This window comes from Nuphar pumila, chromosome 2 (assembly GCF_984573655.1).
Source record: "Nuphar pumila chromosome 2, dmNupPumi1.hap1.1, whole genome shotgun sequence".
In the NCBI taxonomy this organism is placed as follows: Eukaryota; Viridiplantae; Streptophyta; class Magnoliopsida; order Nymphaeales; family Nymphaeaceae; genus Nuphar; species Nuphar pumila.
This window is the reverse complement of record NC_143250.1, coordinates 61,181,807-61,201,207: the sequence shown is the minus strand read 5'-3', so window position 1 is coordinate 61,201,207 and position 19,401 is coordinate 61,181,807. Positions and strand designations below refer to the sequence as shown.

Sequence of the window (19,401 nt, the reverse complement as noted above, 5' to 3'; positions counted from 1 at the left end):
ACACCACATAGTCCGGATGGATAGCAGATTTTCTAATTCTGGTGGACCTCCATACAGGTGCTACAGGTGGTTCAAAATTAGCCTCAGTATCCTGTTGTTGTATATCCTAATCAACAACCGGATCTATTTGGGATTGATGTTCATTAACTGGACTTTCTCTTACATTACTCGAAGGAACAATGATAGAGAAAATTGGGTATTTATCTTTAGCAGGTGTGAAACCTAAATCCTGCATTTCCTCAAAATCAATATTTTGAGATACATCTATCCCAACATAACCATTTTCAAGAAATCTTGCTTTATCTGTTTCCACTATCTGTGGTGTATGAGATGGACAATAAAACCTAAAGCCTTTCGATCTTTCTCAATAACCAATGAAGAAACCACTAGTTGTCCTAGGATTAAAAGCTTTTATTTGTGGGTTATACAATTTAGCTTTTGTTGGACATCCCCATATGCGCATATAAGACAAAGAAGGTTTTCTACCTATCCATAACTCGTAAGGAGTCTTTTGAACAACCTTCGTAGGAACCTTATTCAGAATATGTATTATTGTTCTAAGAGCTTCACCCCACAAGGTCAAATGAAGGTTTCAGTGATTCAGCATCTCTTGAACCATTTCTTTAAGCGTACGGTTTCTCCTTTCAGCTACACCATTCTGGTAAGCACTATCAGACATGGTATACTGAGGTACAATGTCTTTATCGTTTAGAAACCGCGCTAATGGACCTTCCTTTTGTCCTATCTCAGTGAAACAACCATAATATTTGCCATCTTTATCAGACCTGACAACCTTAATAACTTCATCGGTTTGTTTCTCTACTTCTTTCTTGAAGTTCTTAAAAACCTGAAAGACCTCTGATTTTTCAGATAATAAGTAGAGATATATATATCGTGGGTAATCATCTATAAAGGTGACAAAATATTTTTCACCCTTATAACACGGTGAAAAAGGGTCGCATACATCCGTATGCACTATTTCTAACTTTTCATTGTTGCGTTTGGCATCTTTCTTATATGTGTTAGACTGCTTAGCCTTTATACAATCAACACATGACTCTATATTCGTAAAATCAAGGGATCCGAGGATTCCCACTTTCACGAATCTTTGGACTCTCTCTTTTGAGATATGTCCTAACCTTCGATGACAAAGCAAATATGATTGATCATCCTTTAGGCTACATTTATTGTCAATCATTATGTTCTCAATGGAGTGAGATTCCCAAATTTGGAATTTGGTTCTTAATCGATACAAACCATCACACATATATGCAGAACCTATATTCATTGAATTTTTCAAAATAATAAGTTCAGATTTTTCAAAATTAAAAGCAAAACCAAACTTATCAAGTTTTGAAATTGAAATTAGGTTTCGACTATAAGATAGAACATAAAATGTATCGACCAAATCCAATATAAATCCCGACTCCAACACAATTCTGCAGGTCCCAATGCTCTTGACATGCGAACGCATCTTATTTCCTGAGAAGATGCTTCTTTCATACTCCATTGGTTTCCTTTTGTTCAGAAATGCCTGCAAAGAGTTGACAATGTGCATTGTGGCACCAGAATCAATCCGCCAACTATGCAATGGAACATGAAATAGATTACAATCATGAGAAATGGATGACTTATTACCTTTATTTTCGAGTCACTTCGTGTACTTAAACAATCCACCTTCTTATGCCCCTTCTTTTTACATAAGAAACACTTTATAGAAGGGCCTCGTAACTGGGATTTAGAGATTTTAAAGGGTCCATACTCAGTAGGTAATGAGGTTAAGATCAGATGGACTAAGAAGGAGTCAGAGATGGCGAATTTCATGTCATTTAGTTGAGTCGCAATATTTCTCATTTTCAAAATGTGTTGTCGAATATGACTGTCACCAACATATTTCATAGACACTAATTTGGACATGAGCATACTGGCCCTTGCCTTATTAGAAGTGACGAATTGAGCCTCAATGGCTCCCAGAAATTTCTTCACAGTCCTACAATGAGGAATGGCGCCTCGAATATTCTTAACCACCCGAGATTGCAAAAGCAATAGGCTAAGTCTGTTCGAGCACTCCCACTTCTCAGAGGCAGCCTTCTGATCGGTTGTACTCTGCTCTGTAAGAGTGAGAGGTTCGACAATTCTAAGGGCCAGATCTAAATCCATATAGCCCAAAGTGAATAATATGATTTCTTTCCAATCAGAAAAATTCGATCCGTCTAAAATGGAGATATTACTAGAACCATCGATAAGGAAGGAACCTGATAAAACAAGGAACGAAAATGAAAAGACATTACTATTATTGATCAGACGAGACTCGTGTTGAAAAGGTAAAATTAAGACCCTTTATTTTCACCTTTTTTGAGGCAAGCATAGTAGAACCATTATTGTTCCACTTTGGTGAAAACGACAATACGCATAGTTGCTCTGTCCCTTCAATTATCAAGGAAGTGACTTCAGTTGGTGAAACTAGCAGATCATGTAACCAGAGGTAATTCAACACTGTACTTTTAGGTACGAACATGCTTCATGGGCTGGAATACACATCTACTATCACATCCTGTGTAAACTTGAAACACAACGACCTACCTTTGGGTAGAATCGATGTTTCATAAATTCACACATAATCAAAATAACAAATCTTAATACGGTTCAAAGAATCCTTAACTAACACGACTCAAATCACTTTGGTGATTACAAGAATCGGTCAATCAAGATCTTTTACCGAAAATCCTATTCGTATTATGGAGCACACCCATGCACACATTTTAATGCATGTATATTCATGACATAATATAAGTTCATAAACTAATTGTCATGAATTTAGTTATAATTTATGCTTAAAACCATCATGCACAACTTAACTAACGCAAAATACATGAATTAATATGCATAAGTCATGCATTACTTAAAATAAATACTTTATAAAGCATGAAAAATAACAAAAGCATGCTCATATAGGTAAAACCAAGGGTCCTTAAGTAGAAACTGGTCTAAAAACACTCTGAATTGGTCTGAAATGGCCCTGAATCGATCATCTAAGGGTCCAAACCGGTTCTGAACCTTATGAACTGGTACTTAATATGAACAAAAGTTCATAAAACCCTATAATCGTATGCCAAAATCCTTGTACTTCCTTATATTTATGAAAACAGAGTATTAGCATCTCGGAACCAGTGAAAAACTGGAAGGAACCGGTCTAAAACGGCTTCGAATCGGTCTCAGAAAGGGCCGGATCAGGTTCCTGATCCGGTTCAGGCCAAATAGTGCCTAGATCCTGCTTAACATGGATCTGACCCGGTTCAAATGGGATCCGGGTTTGACCCAACCCATACTTGATACGGGTCGAACCCGGTCTAAACAAGACCCGGGTTAGACCCGGTCTAAAACGGACCCGGGTCTGACCTGGTCCAAAATGGACCTGATCCAAAATGGACCGGGTTAGACCCGATCCAAAATGGACCCGGATCGGACCTGACTCACAATGGATCTGGATCAGACCCGATCCTAAATGGACCTGGTCCCAACCCGATCCGAGATGAACCCGAAATTTTCCAGATTAGACCCAGACCCGGAACCATTATGGGTCTGGGTCAGATCCAAGAATAAGCGGCAGACCCGATCCACCCAAAATGGGTTTGGATTGGGTCTGTCATTGGGTCACCTGGCCGGACCCGATCTGGTACCCCTGCTAAAATGAAATAGAAACCTGATTTCTGTTTGCATTTTCAGGAAAACCGGAAGGGTTTCTGCCCTTTTCGGTTCCACGGTGACCCCACGTCACCAAACGACGACCGACGTCGGTTGCCGGCCACCTGCATCACCCCATGGTGACGTCTATCTGGCGACAGCCTCGACACCGGCTGATCCTGATGGTGACGACAGTTGTTTATGGATGCCCAAATGTCCTCCAGTGACCCACGTCACCCGCTCATCGACGACCGACGCTGGTGTCTAGTCGACGACGCTCATCACCTCAGGCGACGCATCTACGCCGACGGCCATCGGCAACCGACGTCTCCCCATGATGACATCTGGTTCACTGCAGTCCGATGGCTGAAGGGGCAAAGGAAGAAAGGGCACGACACCAGCAGCACCGCCGGCGACCGACGGCCGATCCTGCCGGCACATCGCCCCACGGCGATGGTCCGATCCTCCGACGAAACACCTTGCAGCCCAATGACCACAAGAGCAGGAAAAGGGAGGTTTCGGATGCCAACTCGATCCGAGATGAACCCGAAATTTTCCAGATTAGACCCAGACCCGGAACCATTATGGGTCTGGGTCAGATCCAAGAATAAGCGGCAGACCCGATCCACCCAAAATGGGTTTGGATTGGGTCTGTCATCGGGTCACCTGGCCGGACCCGATCTGGTACCCCTGCTAAAATGAAATAGAAACCTGATTTCTGTTTGCATTTTCAGGGAAACCGGAAGGGTTTCTGCCCTTTTCGGTTCCACGGTGACCCCACGTCACCAAACGACGACCGACGTCGGTTGCCGGCCACCTGCATCACCCCATGGTGACGTCTATCTGGCGACAGCCTCGACACCGGCTGATCCTGATGGTGACGACAGTTGTTTATGGATGCCCAAATGTCCTCCAGTGACCCACGTCACCCGCTCATCGACGACCGACGCTGGTGTCTAGTCGACGACGCTCATCACCTCAGGCGACGCATCTACGCCGACGGCCATCGGTAACCGACGTCTCCCCATGATGACATCTGATTCACTGCAGTCCGATGGCTGAAGGGGCAAAGGAAGAAAGGGCACGGCACCAGCAGCACCGCCGGCGACCAACGGTCGATCCTGTCGGCACATCGCCCCACGGCGATGGTCCGATCCTTCGACGAAACACCTTGCATCCCAATGACCACAAGAGCAGGAAAAGGGAGGTTTCGGATGCCGCATGTCATCGAACGACGAAAGCTCCTTCTCTTCCGGTGATGTTCCATGGAAAAAACCTCTATGTCGGTAGAACACCCTGCAGCCCAACAGTCATAGGTAAAAACACTCCTCTGCATTTTTTTTTGTTTTTTAAGGATCTGATTTGTCGTCCGGCGACCAAACATCGCCCCATAGCGATTGGCGGTCACTTGTGAAGGTTGTCACTCCACGGTGACAGGCTGCGGAAAACTAAGATCGCCATCCTCTGTCGCAAACATCACTATTTGCGATAGTCTGCCAGAATGTCACCCCACGGTGACATGTTGTCGCAGAATTCAGACAACGCCGGGGTGAAATGCCGAAAGGGCCTACACAACCACGCACAGCGGAAATGTGTGGCAGTGGGCCCATAACCCAAGGTTGGTGAATCCTATAAAACAAACACTGACAGAAAGCGTACCTGAATTCGCCATGGAGTGCTTGTAGGAAATTTGACGTTCTCCTCAGTCGATCGACGCCCACAATGAGCATAGGCCTTAGGTCGACGGTGAGCAGGACCCTGTTCCACTATATCAGATTGTGGAACTGTTTTGGCAGGATAAATGCTATGAACGTCTCATCATCTTCATAACCCCTAACCCTTTATATAATGGGAGAATAAGGCAGTTACGTGAATGTGGTCTCTCCACATTCACGTAACTCCCACCCACTAACCCTATTACGTGGCCACTAATGAGACCCACTAATGGGTGTCAAACTGGGTCACAATGTGGGTTGGACCCATAACCCATAATGTCCAACAAGAGTTTCTTTGGCAACTTGAAGGTTGAACTGAACAGAGAAGAGTCTGCCAGCGTCGATGACTCTGGAGACAACCAATTTTGTTTTCAACAATGCTCGATTTTTTAGGATGCCCAAAAAAACTAATTTTGCCTCTTTTTTTTTAGGGTCTGATTCTGGTTCGTTTGCACGCAGGGCGGTTAGAGCAACTTCCGACTACAAAAAATGGGTATTATCTAACCCTTTCTCAAGTTTTTTTTGTTCCTCCTTTCCGGTGATGTGTCCCCACCGTGAAGATAAAGGTATTCCGGCGGTGGCGCTCTTCACCAGAGGTGGTGCTCTATGACTTCTCCGACAATGCATGTCTGCTATGTCTGACCCTTTATGGACAACAGTGTCATGGCGATGCTCGAGGATCAAGCCACCAGTGGCAAGGTAAAACCCCTTTTTTTATTGCAGTATATATATACCGACAATTTTTTTTAAGTTTTCACAAATAGCAATTTCTATTCATTGTTTGTTATCTCAAAGATAGAAGTCGAAATTAGAATCGACTAACTTGTCTTTGCTCAATTTTCTGAATTTGTAAGCACGCTATCATAGCCACGGGGAAGGAACCGCTTGGCTTTGATATCAATGTAGGAAACTTTAAATGTGAAAACATAGAATTCGGTGGGCTGAAGCGTGTGCTGTTACGCTCGAAATCGCTAGGACAGTCCACACTCTCAACTCGTATCTATTATTATATGTTTTGCATATCATTTTCTTGCATTTATAGACTTGTAAACAGTTCGCGTTTGGGACACATCCTTAGGAGAAATCCCTTAAGCCCCAAGAGACACGTCTCTTTGTTTTGTAAACATTGTGACTGTTGAAATAACCCCCAACAGTCTTATGGCCATATAGCTTTACACGGTAGCGAGCAACGACATTAACTCCAACAAGCACGGGTCTAGCTGGTTTCTACCAGAATACTGGCCGGCAGGAAGGTCGGCGTCCACTCCAATGGCCTGTTGGCCAGTATTATTCACCTTCAAAATCGTTGTGCTTGCCTTCAAAATCATCGCAGTTTTTTTTCAGTATTATTCACCTTCAAAATCGTAAGGAAGATGGGGAGAATGCCTCCCCATTTTTTATTTTTGAATTGCCAAAAATCCTACACGTGTCCAATTTTGGCAATTTGATTTTTGATTTTTACTAAATAAATGATGTAGATCACATCTGTGAAGTCTGATTTGATCATAGCTTGCGTCAATGAAATCTCAAAGAGGAGTTTGAAGATAGGGATGACATACGGGATGATTGGAACTGAATTTGTGCTCCTTTTTCTTTTTGAGTACTCTTTTGCCCTCTAAAACAAACGTCTAGTTTATGGGAGTTTTAATGGCTCATGAAGTTCATGAATTTGAAGGATGCATTGAATTTTGGTGGAAAAGAAATTACATAAGTGAACTTGCACTGGATTTTTATCAAAGCATTGGTTGGACTTATAAGAATTTAATTATTGTCCATTAAGGAGATGCAAATCTGCAAAATATACACTAAGATTGTAGTAGATTCGGTGATTGGCGAAGTACTTTATGAAGGTACTAAAGGAGAGGCAGATCAGATGATTTTTAAGTAAGTGATTTTGACATATTCACCGTCTATTGCTTCATCCCACAAAGACCCCATGGTCTTTATGCAATTTGTGAATTCTGTTGACAGTGATACTGTACATGAAATTGAAATTAAGCACAATAAACACATTAAAAACCAATGATTTTGGTTCTAATTTTTATGCATTTCTGGTTTAAAAGATTGTGTTTTCCAAGAGGTTGTCTTTTCAAGATGTTGCCTTTAAAAAAAAACTATAAATAACGAGATTGATTTAATTATATTAATCATAAACTGCCACATCCCACACCTCCCCCTTGCAAGGTACTGGTCCCAATAGTGAATCCTCCCTCCACTAAGACATAGAACACATTATTCACTAAAAGATATATATTCATGACATTGATTTTGTTAGGTGTAAGAAGGGAGGGGAGAGAGAATTCAAAAGAAGAAACATGGGTTGTTTTAGAGAATGTTTGGTTTTGATGACGTGGAATAGTCCCATATTGATTGTGTTTGAGTTTGTTGTGGGCTTTATAACCTACATGTAAACTCTTATATTTGTTCCTGAGAACAAGAGGTTGGGATGACTACTACACACACGCGCGTGCACGCCCGGCCGCCGAGCCGGGTTCGGGTAATTGGCCCTTTAGGGCCATATCCAATCAAGACCAAAATATCTTTTTGCTCAAAGTTTCTGTGGATATTTGGATTCTTTAACGGGTTATGAGAAATGATAACGGGTCACGACTCCTCGTAGTCCATGCTTGTTATGGCTCTTCGGATTCCTTTAACAGATCTCGACTCTTTGATTTCCGTTAATGGGTCACGTTGCCTCGGATTCTACAATGGGCTCCTTCCACGTTTCATAATCATTCGTGGGTTATAAAAGCATGGATATGGTTGGGGTTACTCAGATCTGAGACGCACTGATTTCTGAAGAAGAGCTTTGTGGTTTTCTCTTTCCCTATCTCTCTCTCTCTCTCTCTCTCTCTCTCTCTCTCTCTCTCTCTCTCTCTCTCTCTCTCTTGAGTTATCCCGAAAGGGGTTTTTCTGCAACTTCGGTTCGTAGAGGTTGTTTTCGAAGAATGATTTGTCGGAGTGCACCGATCTGATCGTCGCGGTTATTGTATTCTGGGGGAAGGATGCCGGACCCTGATTGCACTGTATGTGGGGGCGAATCTTCTCTAAGGGGAGTACTTTCATACGCCTTAGCCTTTTACATAATTTAAACATGTCTTTGTTGTTTCTATTATGTTTCTTGCATCTGTTTGTCTATTTGCTTGTGTCTGGATTTTGGTGTTATGCGGAACCCGACATGCTTGCTCCCTATGTCTGTTTCGATCTGTTGAAAATTATGCTTTTTATTTTGTTGCATATTATGATTTATATCATGTTTTATATCATGATGATGATTGTGAAACTGTGTGATCTGAATATCGTTCCAAGAATTTTCTCACCAACAGTAGGATTTTTTTTGTTTCTTTTGGCTAAAACCTACTCGTCGTTGACCACACATTAGAATACCTTGAGAACCCTTCCCTTTACAAGGGAGTACACTCGGCTCCAACCTTGCGGCAAGGGATGCACCTCGTGGGGTTTGAACTATGGCTGTTTCATTTTAAGTGACAAACCACCATTGCCCCTATCCACTAAAGTTGTCCTTGCAGGCAGTAGGATTTACCTTTGATTTTGGTGGTTTATAGGTTAGGTTAACCTTTGTGGGCAGTAAGATTTACATTTGGATTAAATTTTTTTGCTTCTTTTTCATGGGGTTGGGCTGCAAATGAGCTTCACTCATCCCCTATGTCATCCCTATTTTCATACCCCTCTTAAATATTTCATTGACGCAAATTGTTTAGATCAAATCGGACTCCGCCAAATTGATCTATGTCATTCATTTTAGTGAAGATCGACATTTAAATCGTCAAGATCTGACTTTTGTGTGAGATTTTTTGTCGATTAAAAAATCAACAGTTAACAAAAACACAATGTTTTATGATTAAAAAAAAAACTTTTTTTTGTTGAAAAAATAAGACCCAAGGGTAGATCTTATTAAATGGGCAGTGCTCAATCCATCTATAGGGTCGGAGTTGATCAAAACAACTGGTATCATAAGATTTAAAAAGCGTATGAAGATAGAGATAATGGATGACTGCAACGGAACTGGACCAGGGCATGCAAGATGTCTTAGAGAATGATAAAGCATCTTATACATGTAGAAGAGATCCTCTCATATTCAATATGAACAAAAATTGGTGATATTATGGACCACTCTTGTTTCTCTTTTAGTGGTCCCCACCTTATGGCGCTAAGAAGGTCTGTTTCCGGTTAGGTGGCTGCTGAAAAAAATGCATGCATACCTGAGGTTAGGGGTGTCAACGGGTGGGGTTTGGTTCGGACCAAGGTGAAACCTGACTTGGACCCAGTTTTTTGGGTATGGTATGGGGTCTGAACCTGGGTCTAATCGGGTCCACTATAAAAAAAATCATACCCAGACCTGATAAGAACTACATTAACCTGACCCGGACCATACCCGATAAAACCATATTTTTATCATTTTTACATTCAAAGTTTGTACGTGGATCTTAATCGAAACTCAGTTCGGGTCCGAGTTGGATATAAAATTATTACAAACTATACACAGGTCCATGTATTAATCAGACCTTGAGGTCCAGACCCAGGTCTTAATCGGGTCTTACGCCTGTACCCTATAGGGTTTGGTTCAGGTCAGGTCCGCGTAAACCCGACCAGTTGACACCAAAATTAAAGATATTCAGGCTATCTTATAAGGCTATAGGCCCTAACTTTTCCATACTTTTAAGTCCCTAACTTTTCATCAAATTCAAAAAGCTCCCATAAAGTTAGACTTCTTTTTGAAAATTGTAAGAAAGCAAGGCTAGATTTGTCTGTAGCCCCATATGGAGGACATAGAGATGTCAACAGGCTGGATGTTATATGATATCCAACTCGAATTCGACTCTGATTGGATAGATTCGGTAACCTAAGTCGTATCCAAATAATAATCAGATTTGGATTTGGTTTAGCATTTTACTACCAATGATATTTGAATCTTTTTTCTTTTGAGAGGCCCAATGATATTTGAATCTTATTATATGTAATTAATCACATTTGATATTTATCCTTTGTTCATCTGAATCCAAATCCAATTAGTTGGATCCAGTATGTGCTACATCCCACCTCAATCCAACCAATTTACATCCCTAAGGTTAAGGGTGCCTTTGAACCTGCCCCGGGACAAAACGGTCCTTGCGGTTGTTCCGTGCTTGAAAATGCACCCTGTTCAGTGATAAAACAGTCTTGCTGGGGTTGTTTTGTTCACTATTTTTGGACATAAAAGTCAAACTTTTTGTGCTCAAAGACAAGCCAACGGGTGGCTTTTGAACATAGATGCACCAACTTATCAAAATATCCCACCAGGGCTATCAACCGGTTGGGTATCCGATCCATCAAGGTGCACCAGAGCTCGCACAATATTTGTCAGTCAGGTTCGGGTTTGCATTTTGTTAGTTCAAGAAAATGAAATCTCAAACCCAGATCTGTATGATTTAAGAAGTTTAATTTTCACTAAATTTGTATCTAACATACTTGAGTGAGCTGGGTTGGGTCAGGTTGGCTCTAATAGAATGATAATCCAAACCCGACCTGCATCTTCCTTGGACTGGGTTCGGATTAACCAAAATAATTTTTGGGTCAGCATTTTTATACCCATACCTGGATATTTGGGTTGTGGTGAAGTTGGGTATTCGATACCGACCCGATCCAATGACAACCCTGCCCACTAGATCAGTTGAAAAACACACAATACTCTTCTGTGACAGTTAGATGGGAAGGTTCGGACAGTAACAAGTAAACACGGATGGTTTTATGTAAAAGTAAAAGAAAATAACAGGAGGAAAAATAAACGCCAGGAGAGGAGAAAATTAATTCAATATAGGCTGTCAATGGATCGGATCTTTGGTCGCATACCTGCTTATTCATATCCAAATTCGAAGGTTTGTCAAAAATCATAAAACGTCGATAAAAAGATATATAGTCGGGTTTGGGACTTTGTATTCCAATCCAAATGGGCTCAGGCCTGGATATGAACAGCATGGACAGACTTCCGAGTTGCGATGAGAATCTTAAGTAGGAGTGTCAACAGGTCGGGTTTGGTTCGGACCCAGGTAGAACCAGACCTGGCCCCGGGCATGGTATCGGGTCTGGAGCTGGGTCTAATTGGACCCACTATAGACCCGCTAAGAACTACATGAACCAGACCCGGTCCATGACCGGTAAAATAATATTTTTTATCATTTTACATTGAAAATTTGCGGGTCTTAATCGGAACTTGGGTCGGGCCCGTGTCTGGTATAAATTTTCACAAAGTATACCCGGATCCATGTATTAATCAGACCTTTGGGTTCAGACCTGGGTCTTAATTGGGTCTTCTTATTTATCACCATACCCGGACCCTATAGGGTTTGGTACGGGTCGGGTCCTGACCCGTTGACACCCCTAATCTTAAGCATGATGTTTAGCCTCATCCGAATTCCCCCCAAGAAAATATACAAACACACCTGCTAACAAATCCCAACTCAACTCAACCCAACCGACCCGACTCTGATCCGACCTGGTGTTTAGTTAATCCAAATAGTATGAAAAAAGAAAGTCGACGATGTGCTCTCTCATATCTGACCCAGCAACTGCCAGAACCCAAATCCAAACCCGACTATATGTTATTTGGTCGGATTTGGAAACTTAAATGGGTCAACCCATTGAAGCCCTATCTCCGTACGACACAAGCAGCACTAATTTACATCCCTCAGATTTAATTCAAACGGTCAAATGGTAAATCAATCAATAAAAATTTGGGTACAAAAGCGATGGAAAAACCACCATTCTATCAATTGTGATTATTTATGCTAACTATTAATTAATAAAAAAAAGTGATCTAAGCCAAAAAAAATACTCTCTCTCTCTCTCTCTCTCTCTCTCTCTCTCTCTCTCTCTCTCTCTCAATTTAGATTTATGGATTCTTTCCATGGTTAGATATTATTCTTTTAGCTCAATTATTTTAAAATTTGATATCTCCTTTGCCTCCATTTTGGCATTCCCTAGCAACTCATGTTTGTAAGTTACTCCAACGGGTATATATATATATATATATATATATATATATATATATATATATATATATATTAAAGGCAAGCTGGGGTTAGGCAGACCCTACAAGTTATACATAGATACCATGGGATTTGATCTTGCAACGTCCTAATACAAGGAGACGTGCAATAGCTGCTTCTACCAAACAATCCGAGCCCCCATTGGTACCAAGGGGTATAATGGAAAACACTTGATTTGATTAAATCGACTATGCTGAACACATTTATGGGGTTGAAATCATGAAAAAAAATATTTATGGGTGGAAATAGACTATGCTAACACACACATATATATATATAGAGAGAGAGAGGCTGCAGAGTATATGCTCCCATATAGGGGTGGCAAAACCTGACACGACCCGCCAAAGGCGGGTTCGGGTTAGGCTTAAGCCAACCCGTTTAATAAACGGGTCGACCTGCCTAACCCGTTTATTAAACAGGTCGGGTTCGGGTTGGGGGTATGCCAACCCGGCTGACCCGTTTAATAAACGGGTTAGGCGGGCCCAACCCGTCCGCCAACCCGCCAACCCAACCCGCTAACCCGCCCGCTACCCGCCAACCCATTTATTAAACGGGTTGGCGGATCATGTCGGGTTACCCGTTTATTAAATGGGTCGGGTTGGTGTTTGCCACAGCCGACCCGTTTAATAAACGGGTCGGGTTCGGGTTGAGCTATGTTGAACCGCCAACCTGCCAACCCGACCTGATTGCCACCCCTACTCCCATATACTAATAAATCATGGTTGTAGATTGTATCTTCTCCATTAAACTTTATGGATGTACTCAACATAGTTTATTTGATAGGAATCATGCTTAGAATCATTTTTTTTAACATAAAAGTAAGATTTTATAAGTCATAAATTTTTTAAAAAGATACATATATGTTATAATCACATGATCCAAATCTTTTTTCTACTAAGTAATGCTTATAAATAATCTCCATAGTGTCTAATCAACTAAAAAAGTTTAAAAATGTTGACAATCTAAAGCTTCTATTAGGTGGGAGTAAGTACTCGTATCATTACTAATATATATAATGTGTATAAAAAATATTGGCTACTCTCAAAAATATCCTCCAGCAGAAACCATTTGTTTCTTCATATTTTCTAGTTTTTTTTTGGTGACTCAAGCCACACCAATATAACTTATATGATTTGCTAAATTGATCATTTTTTTAGTTTTTAGTTTTTTGTGAATCAAGCCACATGAATATCACTTTTATGGTTTGCTCACTCAAAAACATGTTTTAGATCATCCGATCATGTTTCATAAGAATTTTTTTTAAGAGCTATACAATGCTTCCAAATTTCAATATTAATAAAATCACAATTTTACATCCAAAACAACTCATAGAATTGGCCAAATAAAGCTCACACCCATGAGAGTGTAGTAAATATTTTCTCACATATTATAGCAATCAATATTATATATATATAGTTGATTGGTTACAAAAAAATTTATGTTCTTAGACATTTGAATTTGAATGTGTTTGATCTATGGGGAATCTTTCTAATTTCACTATAAAATAATGAAACGTGGTTGTACGCAGTGCCAGGTTTGCATGTACTGGTGTATCTGCCAACAGGGCAGGTTGGATCCGGGCCAAGGTCTGGCCAGCCGTAGACCGTTGACCAGCCTTTAATCCCAGCCTGGCGATTCGAATTGAGCTGGTCTCCTTTGGCCTTTTCCTATAGAGGATCAGTCTTATTGGGCCCACTTGGCCGGGCCGAGTATTGTAAGCCTTGATTGTCAATTGGCATTGGTACATTGTGAAGTAGCATGGAGTGGCTGGTCAAAGCCTGAATGTGGGGCGCGAGCTTGGTCTAAATTGAGCCAAGCCTTGTTTGGCACATTGGACCCACCGGATTACGGTTGTCAACTGGTTGGATGTAATCGGACATTCAATCTGAATCTGAGTCTTATTAGTCAGATTTGGTAGCCAATTAAGGATTCAATTATTAATCGGATCCGGATTCAGTAATGAGTTTGCTTGTTGCTCCCCGGAGCCCGTTGCACCTCCAAGTATAGGTGGGGGGTCACAGGGGGAGGATCCATGTGACTCGGTCAACAAAAAAGCCCAGGCCCAAAGGCCTGGTCAATCAAGCTGAAGCGAAGCCCTAAAGCATAAGCTAAAAAAAAAAAAAAATTAACAATTTTTTTTTATAGTGCAATTGTTGGTTGGGAATTCTCGAAAGGGGAATGCCCAACAAAGAGCCCTTACTTGATTACTGTGCTATCCACTTTTGTTCCCTTTTTCCTCTTCATGAAATGAAAAACAAAATCCCAACAATTTTGCATCCAAATCCGACAGACCTTGAATCTGATTATGTGTAAATATCATATTTTAATCTAGTTAGATCCGGATTCGGTTTTGTCTGATCCCATCCAACTCCAAATCTGGTTATGTCAGATCTGATTAGATCGGACTTGGTAATGACTTAAATTCTACCCGTTTACATCCCTAGGCCAGATGAACGTGCACTATTGCATTGAAGTGGATCAGAGCTTGCCAGTTTAGGACCAAACACCGTCCACAATTCTCAAATATGTGACACGTGGTGGTCGTGCTTCCATTTGCATGCATTGGATTCGTTTCGTTTGGAAGTAATGGGTTCATAAACTAGGTTCTACTTTTGCGACGAACATGCCAATGGAGTTAGAAACCCTTCGTTGCATTTGGATCCTTCCAGACCCAAGGCAAATCTGTGAGCCGTGGGCAAGGCTGCAAATGGATCAGATGGTTCCGGATCCTTCCTGATCTGATCAGAAACAAATTGGAATGATGTGCCGTTTATCTGAATCCCAATTCAAATCTAAATAAGATCCAATGATATAAGATTGAATGTGGATTCGAAATGTAAATGGTGATGCTAGATCCAGTAAAATAAGACTGAAAACACGATTTTCATATGTAAAATGTGGAAATGATCTGATTGGTAGTTGCTAGAACACCATCAAGTTAGTTTTTGTTTCAACCGTTCATTTTTTACATTGTAGATGCCGCTCATCTTAAACTCAAATGGCTCTCAAAAAATATGTGGGACCCATCTATGTAATATCATATCCATCCATGATGTTCTGCTTGGGAGGGAGCAATGAATGCTAATGGATTGGATTTTATTCGATATCTGACAGAATCCAACTCTATTTCGATAATCTTGGTAATCCAAAACTATACCCAATTACAATCAGGTGCCTAAAAGGTTTTAATTTTTTACTACCGAACCAGACAGATATCTGGATTAGATGGATATCCGAATCCAATTACATCTAAAAGATCAGATTTGCTATGAACTTTTCACTATCTCAATCCAAATCCAAATGAACACTAAAAACTTGGTTTGGGTTCAGTCATCGACTCGGGCTTTACGTTCCCTTATCGAAAAACACATTTTCTTGTAGTGAGTTATCGATTATTATATGATAATTTCTTAACTTTTCATATACAAAAAATATAAAAATGAATAGATTAGAAATGGCATCTCTTATGCCAATGATATCATCTTCTTTAATTAAATAACATTCAAAATCAAAGAAAGCAAGCATTAGCTTTCTCCCAAAAGGAGGTGATCCCATAGGGCTACCTTGTTACCCCTTCACTCCAGTCACTAGCCCTGCTTTTGGCATCCTCCTCCTTGTGGTTAAGGTAACAACTTTGGGCATGTCCAGCTCCCATAGTGTGATGGGTGGAAACGAATTCACCGTCGTATAGCCGACCGGCGATTACTAGTGATTCCGGCTTCATGCAGGCTGCATGTTGTTGTGACATAGCCCTTATCTAATAATAATAAAAAAATATCGATTCATGAGCACCAAGGGCACATTTGAAAATAGGAATTATATACAAAATGTGAATACTCTAGAAATGCTGATATTCATTTTTTGACAACTTCAAAAAGTATCCCATGTGGGGTCGTTGGGCTTTCTTTCTTAGGCGCATATTCATATCATGTAAAACATGACCACAAACTCCATTCTTTTTCTGCTATACTTTCTTTGAAACCCATTTTTTGTTGCAAGGGAAAAAGCCCTTTAATATGAAATAAACCAATGTTGTCAGTATCGGATCTGCAGAAAACCGATACTAACCTTAATTTGCAATTTTTTAATAAATGTAAAAAATACTTAAATTTTAATATTATTTTAATAATTTTAACACATGTCACGTTCTGATTGACACAAAATATTTTTTAGCCGATTCAGAACGATTCACTTGAGGATCGGTGTCTGCAGATTCAGCTGAATAGTTGGCCAAACGATTCAGGGCCGATACCTATACTGACAACATTGAAATAAATCATGCAGCCAAAAAGCAACCATCCACCTTAACCAATGTTGTCAGATTTCGTATCGGACTATAAATAGATTTTCAAAACAATTCAAAGAACCGGCCGAATCTGATAATTCTGATCCTAATTGAATTCAATCGGCCAATTTTTAAACATCAAATGGCAGATGTCATAAAAATATCAGAATAATATCAAACAATGATTTAAACCATTAAAAAATCAGCCAAATCAGCTTAGTTTCGTATCGATTTTTTTACCGAGAATCGACCGATTCACAACAATACTAACATAACATTGAGGGTGGGAAAGGTGTTTCTTGAGAATCGCATGAAGCATGATTTTTTTCTTTTACGAAGGGTGGGTCTTGCACGCAAGAGAAAGGTTCCTTGCAACATTTTTAGCATGAGCAAGAAGAAGAAACATAAGATTTGCATTTTTCCACTACTATTGTAACAATTAATAACTACATGTAGCAAAAACAAAAATGAGGTTAAAAAAAAGTTGGACTCTATGATAAACCGGGGCGACATTGCGGGGGCCTTCGCTTTTAAGCCCGTGACACTATGGATGTAGGGACATAATCCATATTTGGATTTAGCAACGACTACGCCCTTGCTTAAGAGGACATCTCTCTAATATTAAGTCAATATTGGCAAACCATTGAAGCCTAACTTTTAAGCTAGGATTAATCATGCCCCAATTGTTTGCAATACCAGTTTTTTTCTTTCTTTCTTTTTCTTCTTTTAGAGGGTTTGAAAGCCGGGCTTTTTATTATTAATTGGCGGATAAAAAGCCCGTCATCCTTGTTTTTAGAGATTTCTTTCTTCCAAAAAAAACCAAAAAACTGTTGTCCTTGATCATCAAGGAGTTTGGCCGCGGGTGGGCTTATAAAAAACTGAGACCTCTAGCGAAACTGGATAAGGGGGTATCCAAAAGTCTTGGAAAGACCACCCCCCAAGATAGGTTCCCTTAGAAGGGAGATACATCAATTCTGTATTAACATTCTAATATTGAATTAGTGATACTTGGTAGGGTCTGCCTAACCTCAGCTTGCCTTACAAAAACAAAAACAAAAACAAAAGGCACTACTAACTGGGGGGCTTTGCTTTGGCAGGAGCAGTTAGTGCACCTCACCTTGTGTACGGACATTGCAAGTTCGAATCCCAATGGTGGTATGTGGTTGTATAACTGGTAGGGGTCTGCCTAAGCCAAGATTTCTTTGTAAAAAAAAATGCCAAAAAACCAAGGCCTTTTTTTTATCATATTTGAAACACAAAGATGGGACTCACTCAGAAAGGTAAACCTCCTGTCAACACACCCTCAAAAAGGCATTTCCAGTACAAGACATCTCATATAAAAAAAAAAAAACATACCAGGATCCTATAAGGATTACTCAAACCTTATCCGGTCCATTCCTGGTAAAATAATATATTTTTTATTTTTTTTTTCAAACTTATGGATCTTAAATGGAGCTTTGGTCGAACCTGGGTTTGGTATGGAATTTTATAAACCATGCTCGGCTCCGTATACTAATCAAACCCTATGGATCTTATTCAAATTTTTAATTGGACTTGTTTTTTTATCACCAAATCTCGACCAGGATTGGCACAGGTTGGGTATAGGTCAAACCTGAATCATTGACGCCCTAATCTAGGCCCCATAAAATAAGGGTCAAATCTAGGGGTGTCAACTGGTCATGTTTACTCAGATCGACCTGCACCAAACCCTATAGGGTCCGAGTACGGTGATAAATAAGAAGACCTGATTAAGACTCATGTCAGGACCCAAAGGTCCGATTAATATATAGACTCAGGTATAGTTTGTGAAATTTTATACCAGACCCGGGCCCAACCTGAGTTTCAATTAAGACCCGCAATTTTTCAATGCAAAAATAATAAAAAAATATTGTTTTCCCGAGTATGGCCTGGGTCTGGTTCATGTAGTTCTTATCGGGTCTGATTATGGTTTCTCTTATGATGGATCTGATTAAACCCAGGTCCAGACCCGATACCATACCAGAAAATCAGGGCCAGGTCTGGTTTCGTCTGAGTCCAAACCAAACCCAATAGGTTGACACCCATGGTCAAATCCATGAAGATTCCTTTGCATGAAACAACAAGGTGGGGGACCAAAAACAAAAATGAAAATGAAGGATAAAGTCTCACCTGGGGTAGGTGTAGATTCCAACTCAGACATGATTAGGATATATGATGCAATGCTACGGTGGACTCGGTACACACTGATCCACAATCCAAGATCCAAACGCATGCGCAAGCTGAAATGATATAGAGTCTGAACAGAACTCTGGAAAACTGATTTTCGGGATCTGTGCATTTTGTTTCGACAGAGAAGATCCAAATAAAAGTTGTGCGTGATTCGCACAGCTTTCCAACAAATCCAAAAATACTATATTCGGAGCAAGAACAACCGCTCCACGGACTCGACACCGGAATCGCTAAACAAGTCCAACACAGATTATTGAAATTCAGGGGGTAGATTGTTTGAAGGAAATTTTGACCCTTCAAACATTAGAGTTTGGACAAACTAACGAAATGAAGGTCAAATCCAGACCTTTCCAGAACACTAAAGATTGCAATTTTTTAAATTTTTTATAATCTTATACGAATTTTTAAATTTTAGAATGGTATGAATTATTGTTTCAGAAAATAAAATTCAAAGATTCGACAG

General features: G+C 40.4%; 1 protein-coding gene across 1 annotated transcript in view; it reads left to right on the top strand.

The window, feature by feature from the left end:
• The first annotated feature begins 6,062 nt into the window (after positions 1-6,062).
• The window catches only part of LOC149845538 (bifunctional TH2 protein, mitochondrial-like), a 69,970-nt gene continuing 56,631 nt past the window's right edge, over positions 6,063-19,401 (top strand). The window contains exon 1 of the mRNA XM_089988302.1: positions 6,063-6,098. Within this exon, the coding sequence (XP_089844428.1) occupies positions 6,063-6,098 (36 nt within the window). The remainder of the gene's footprint in view (positions 6,099-19,401) is intronic.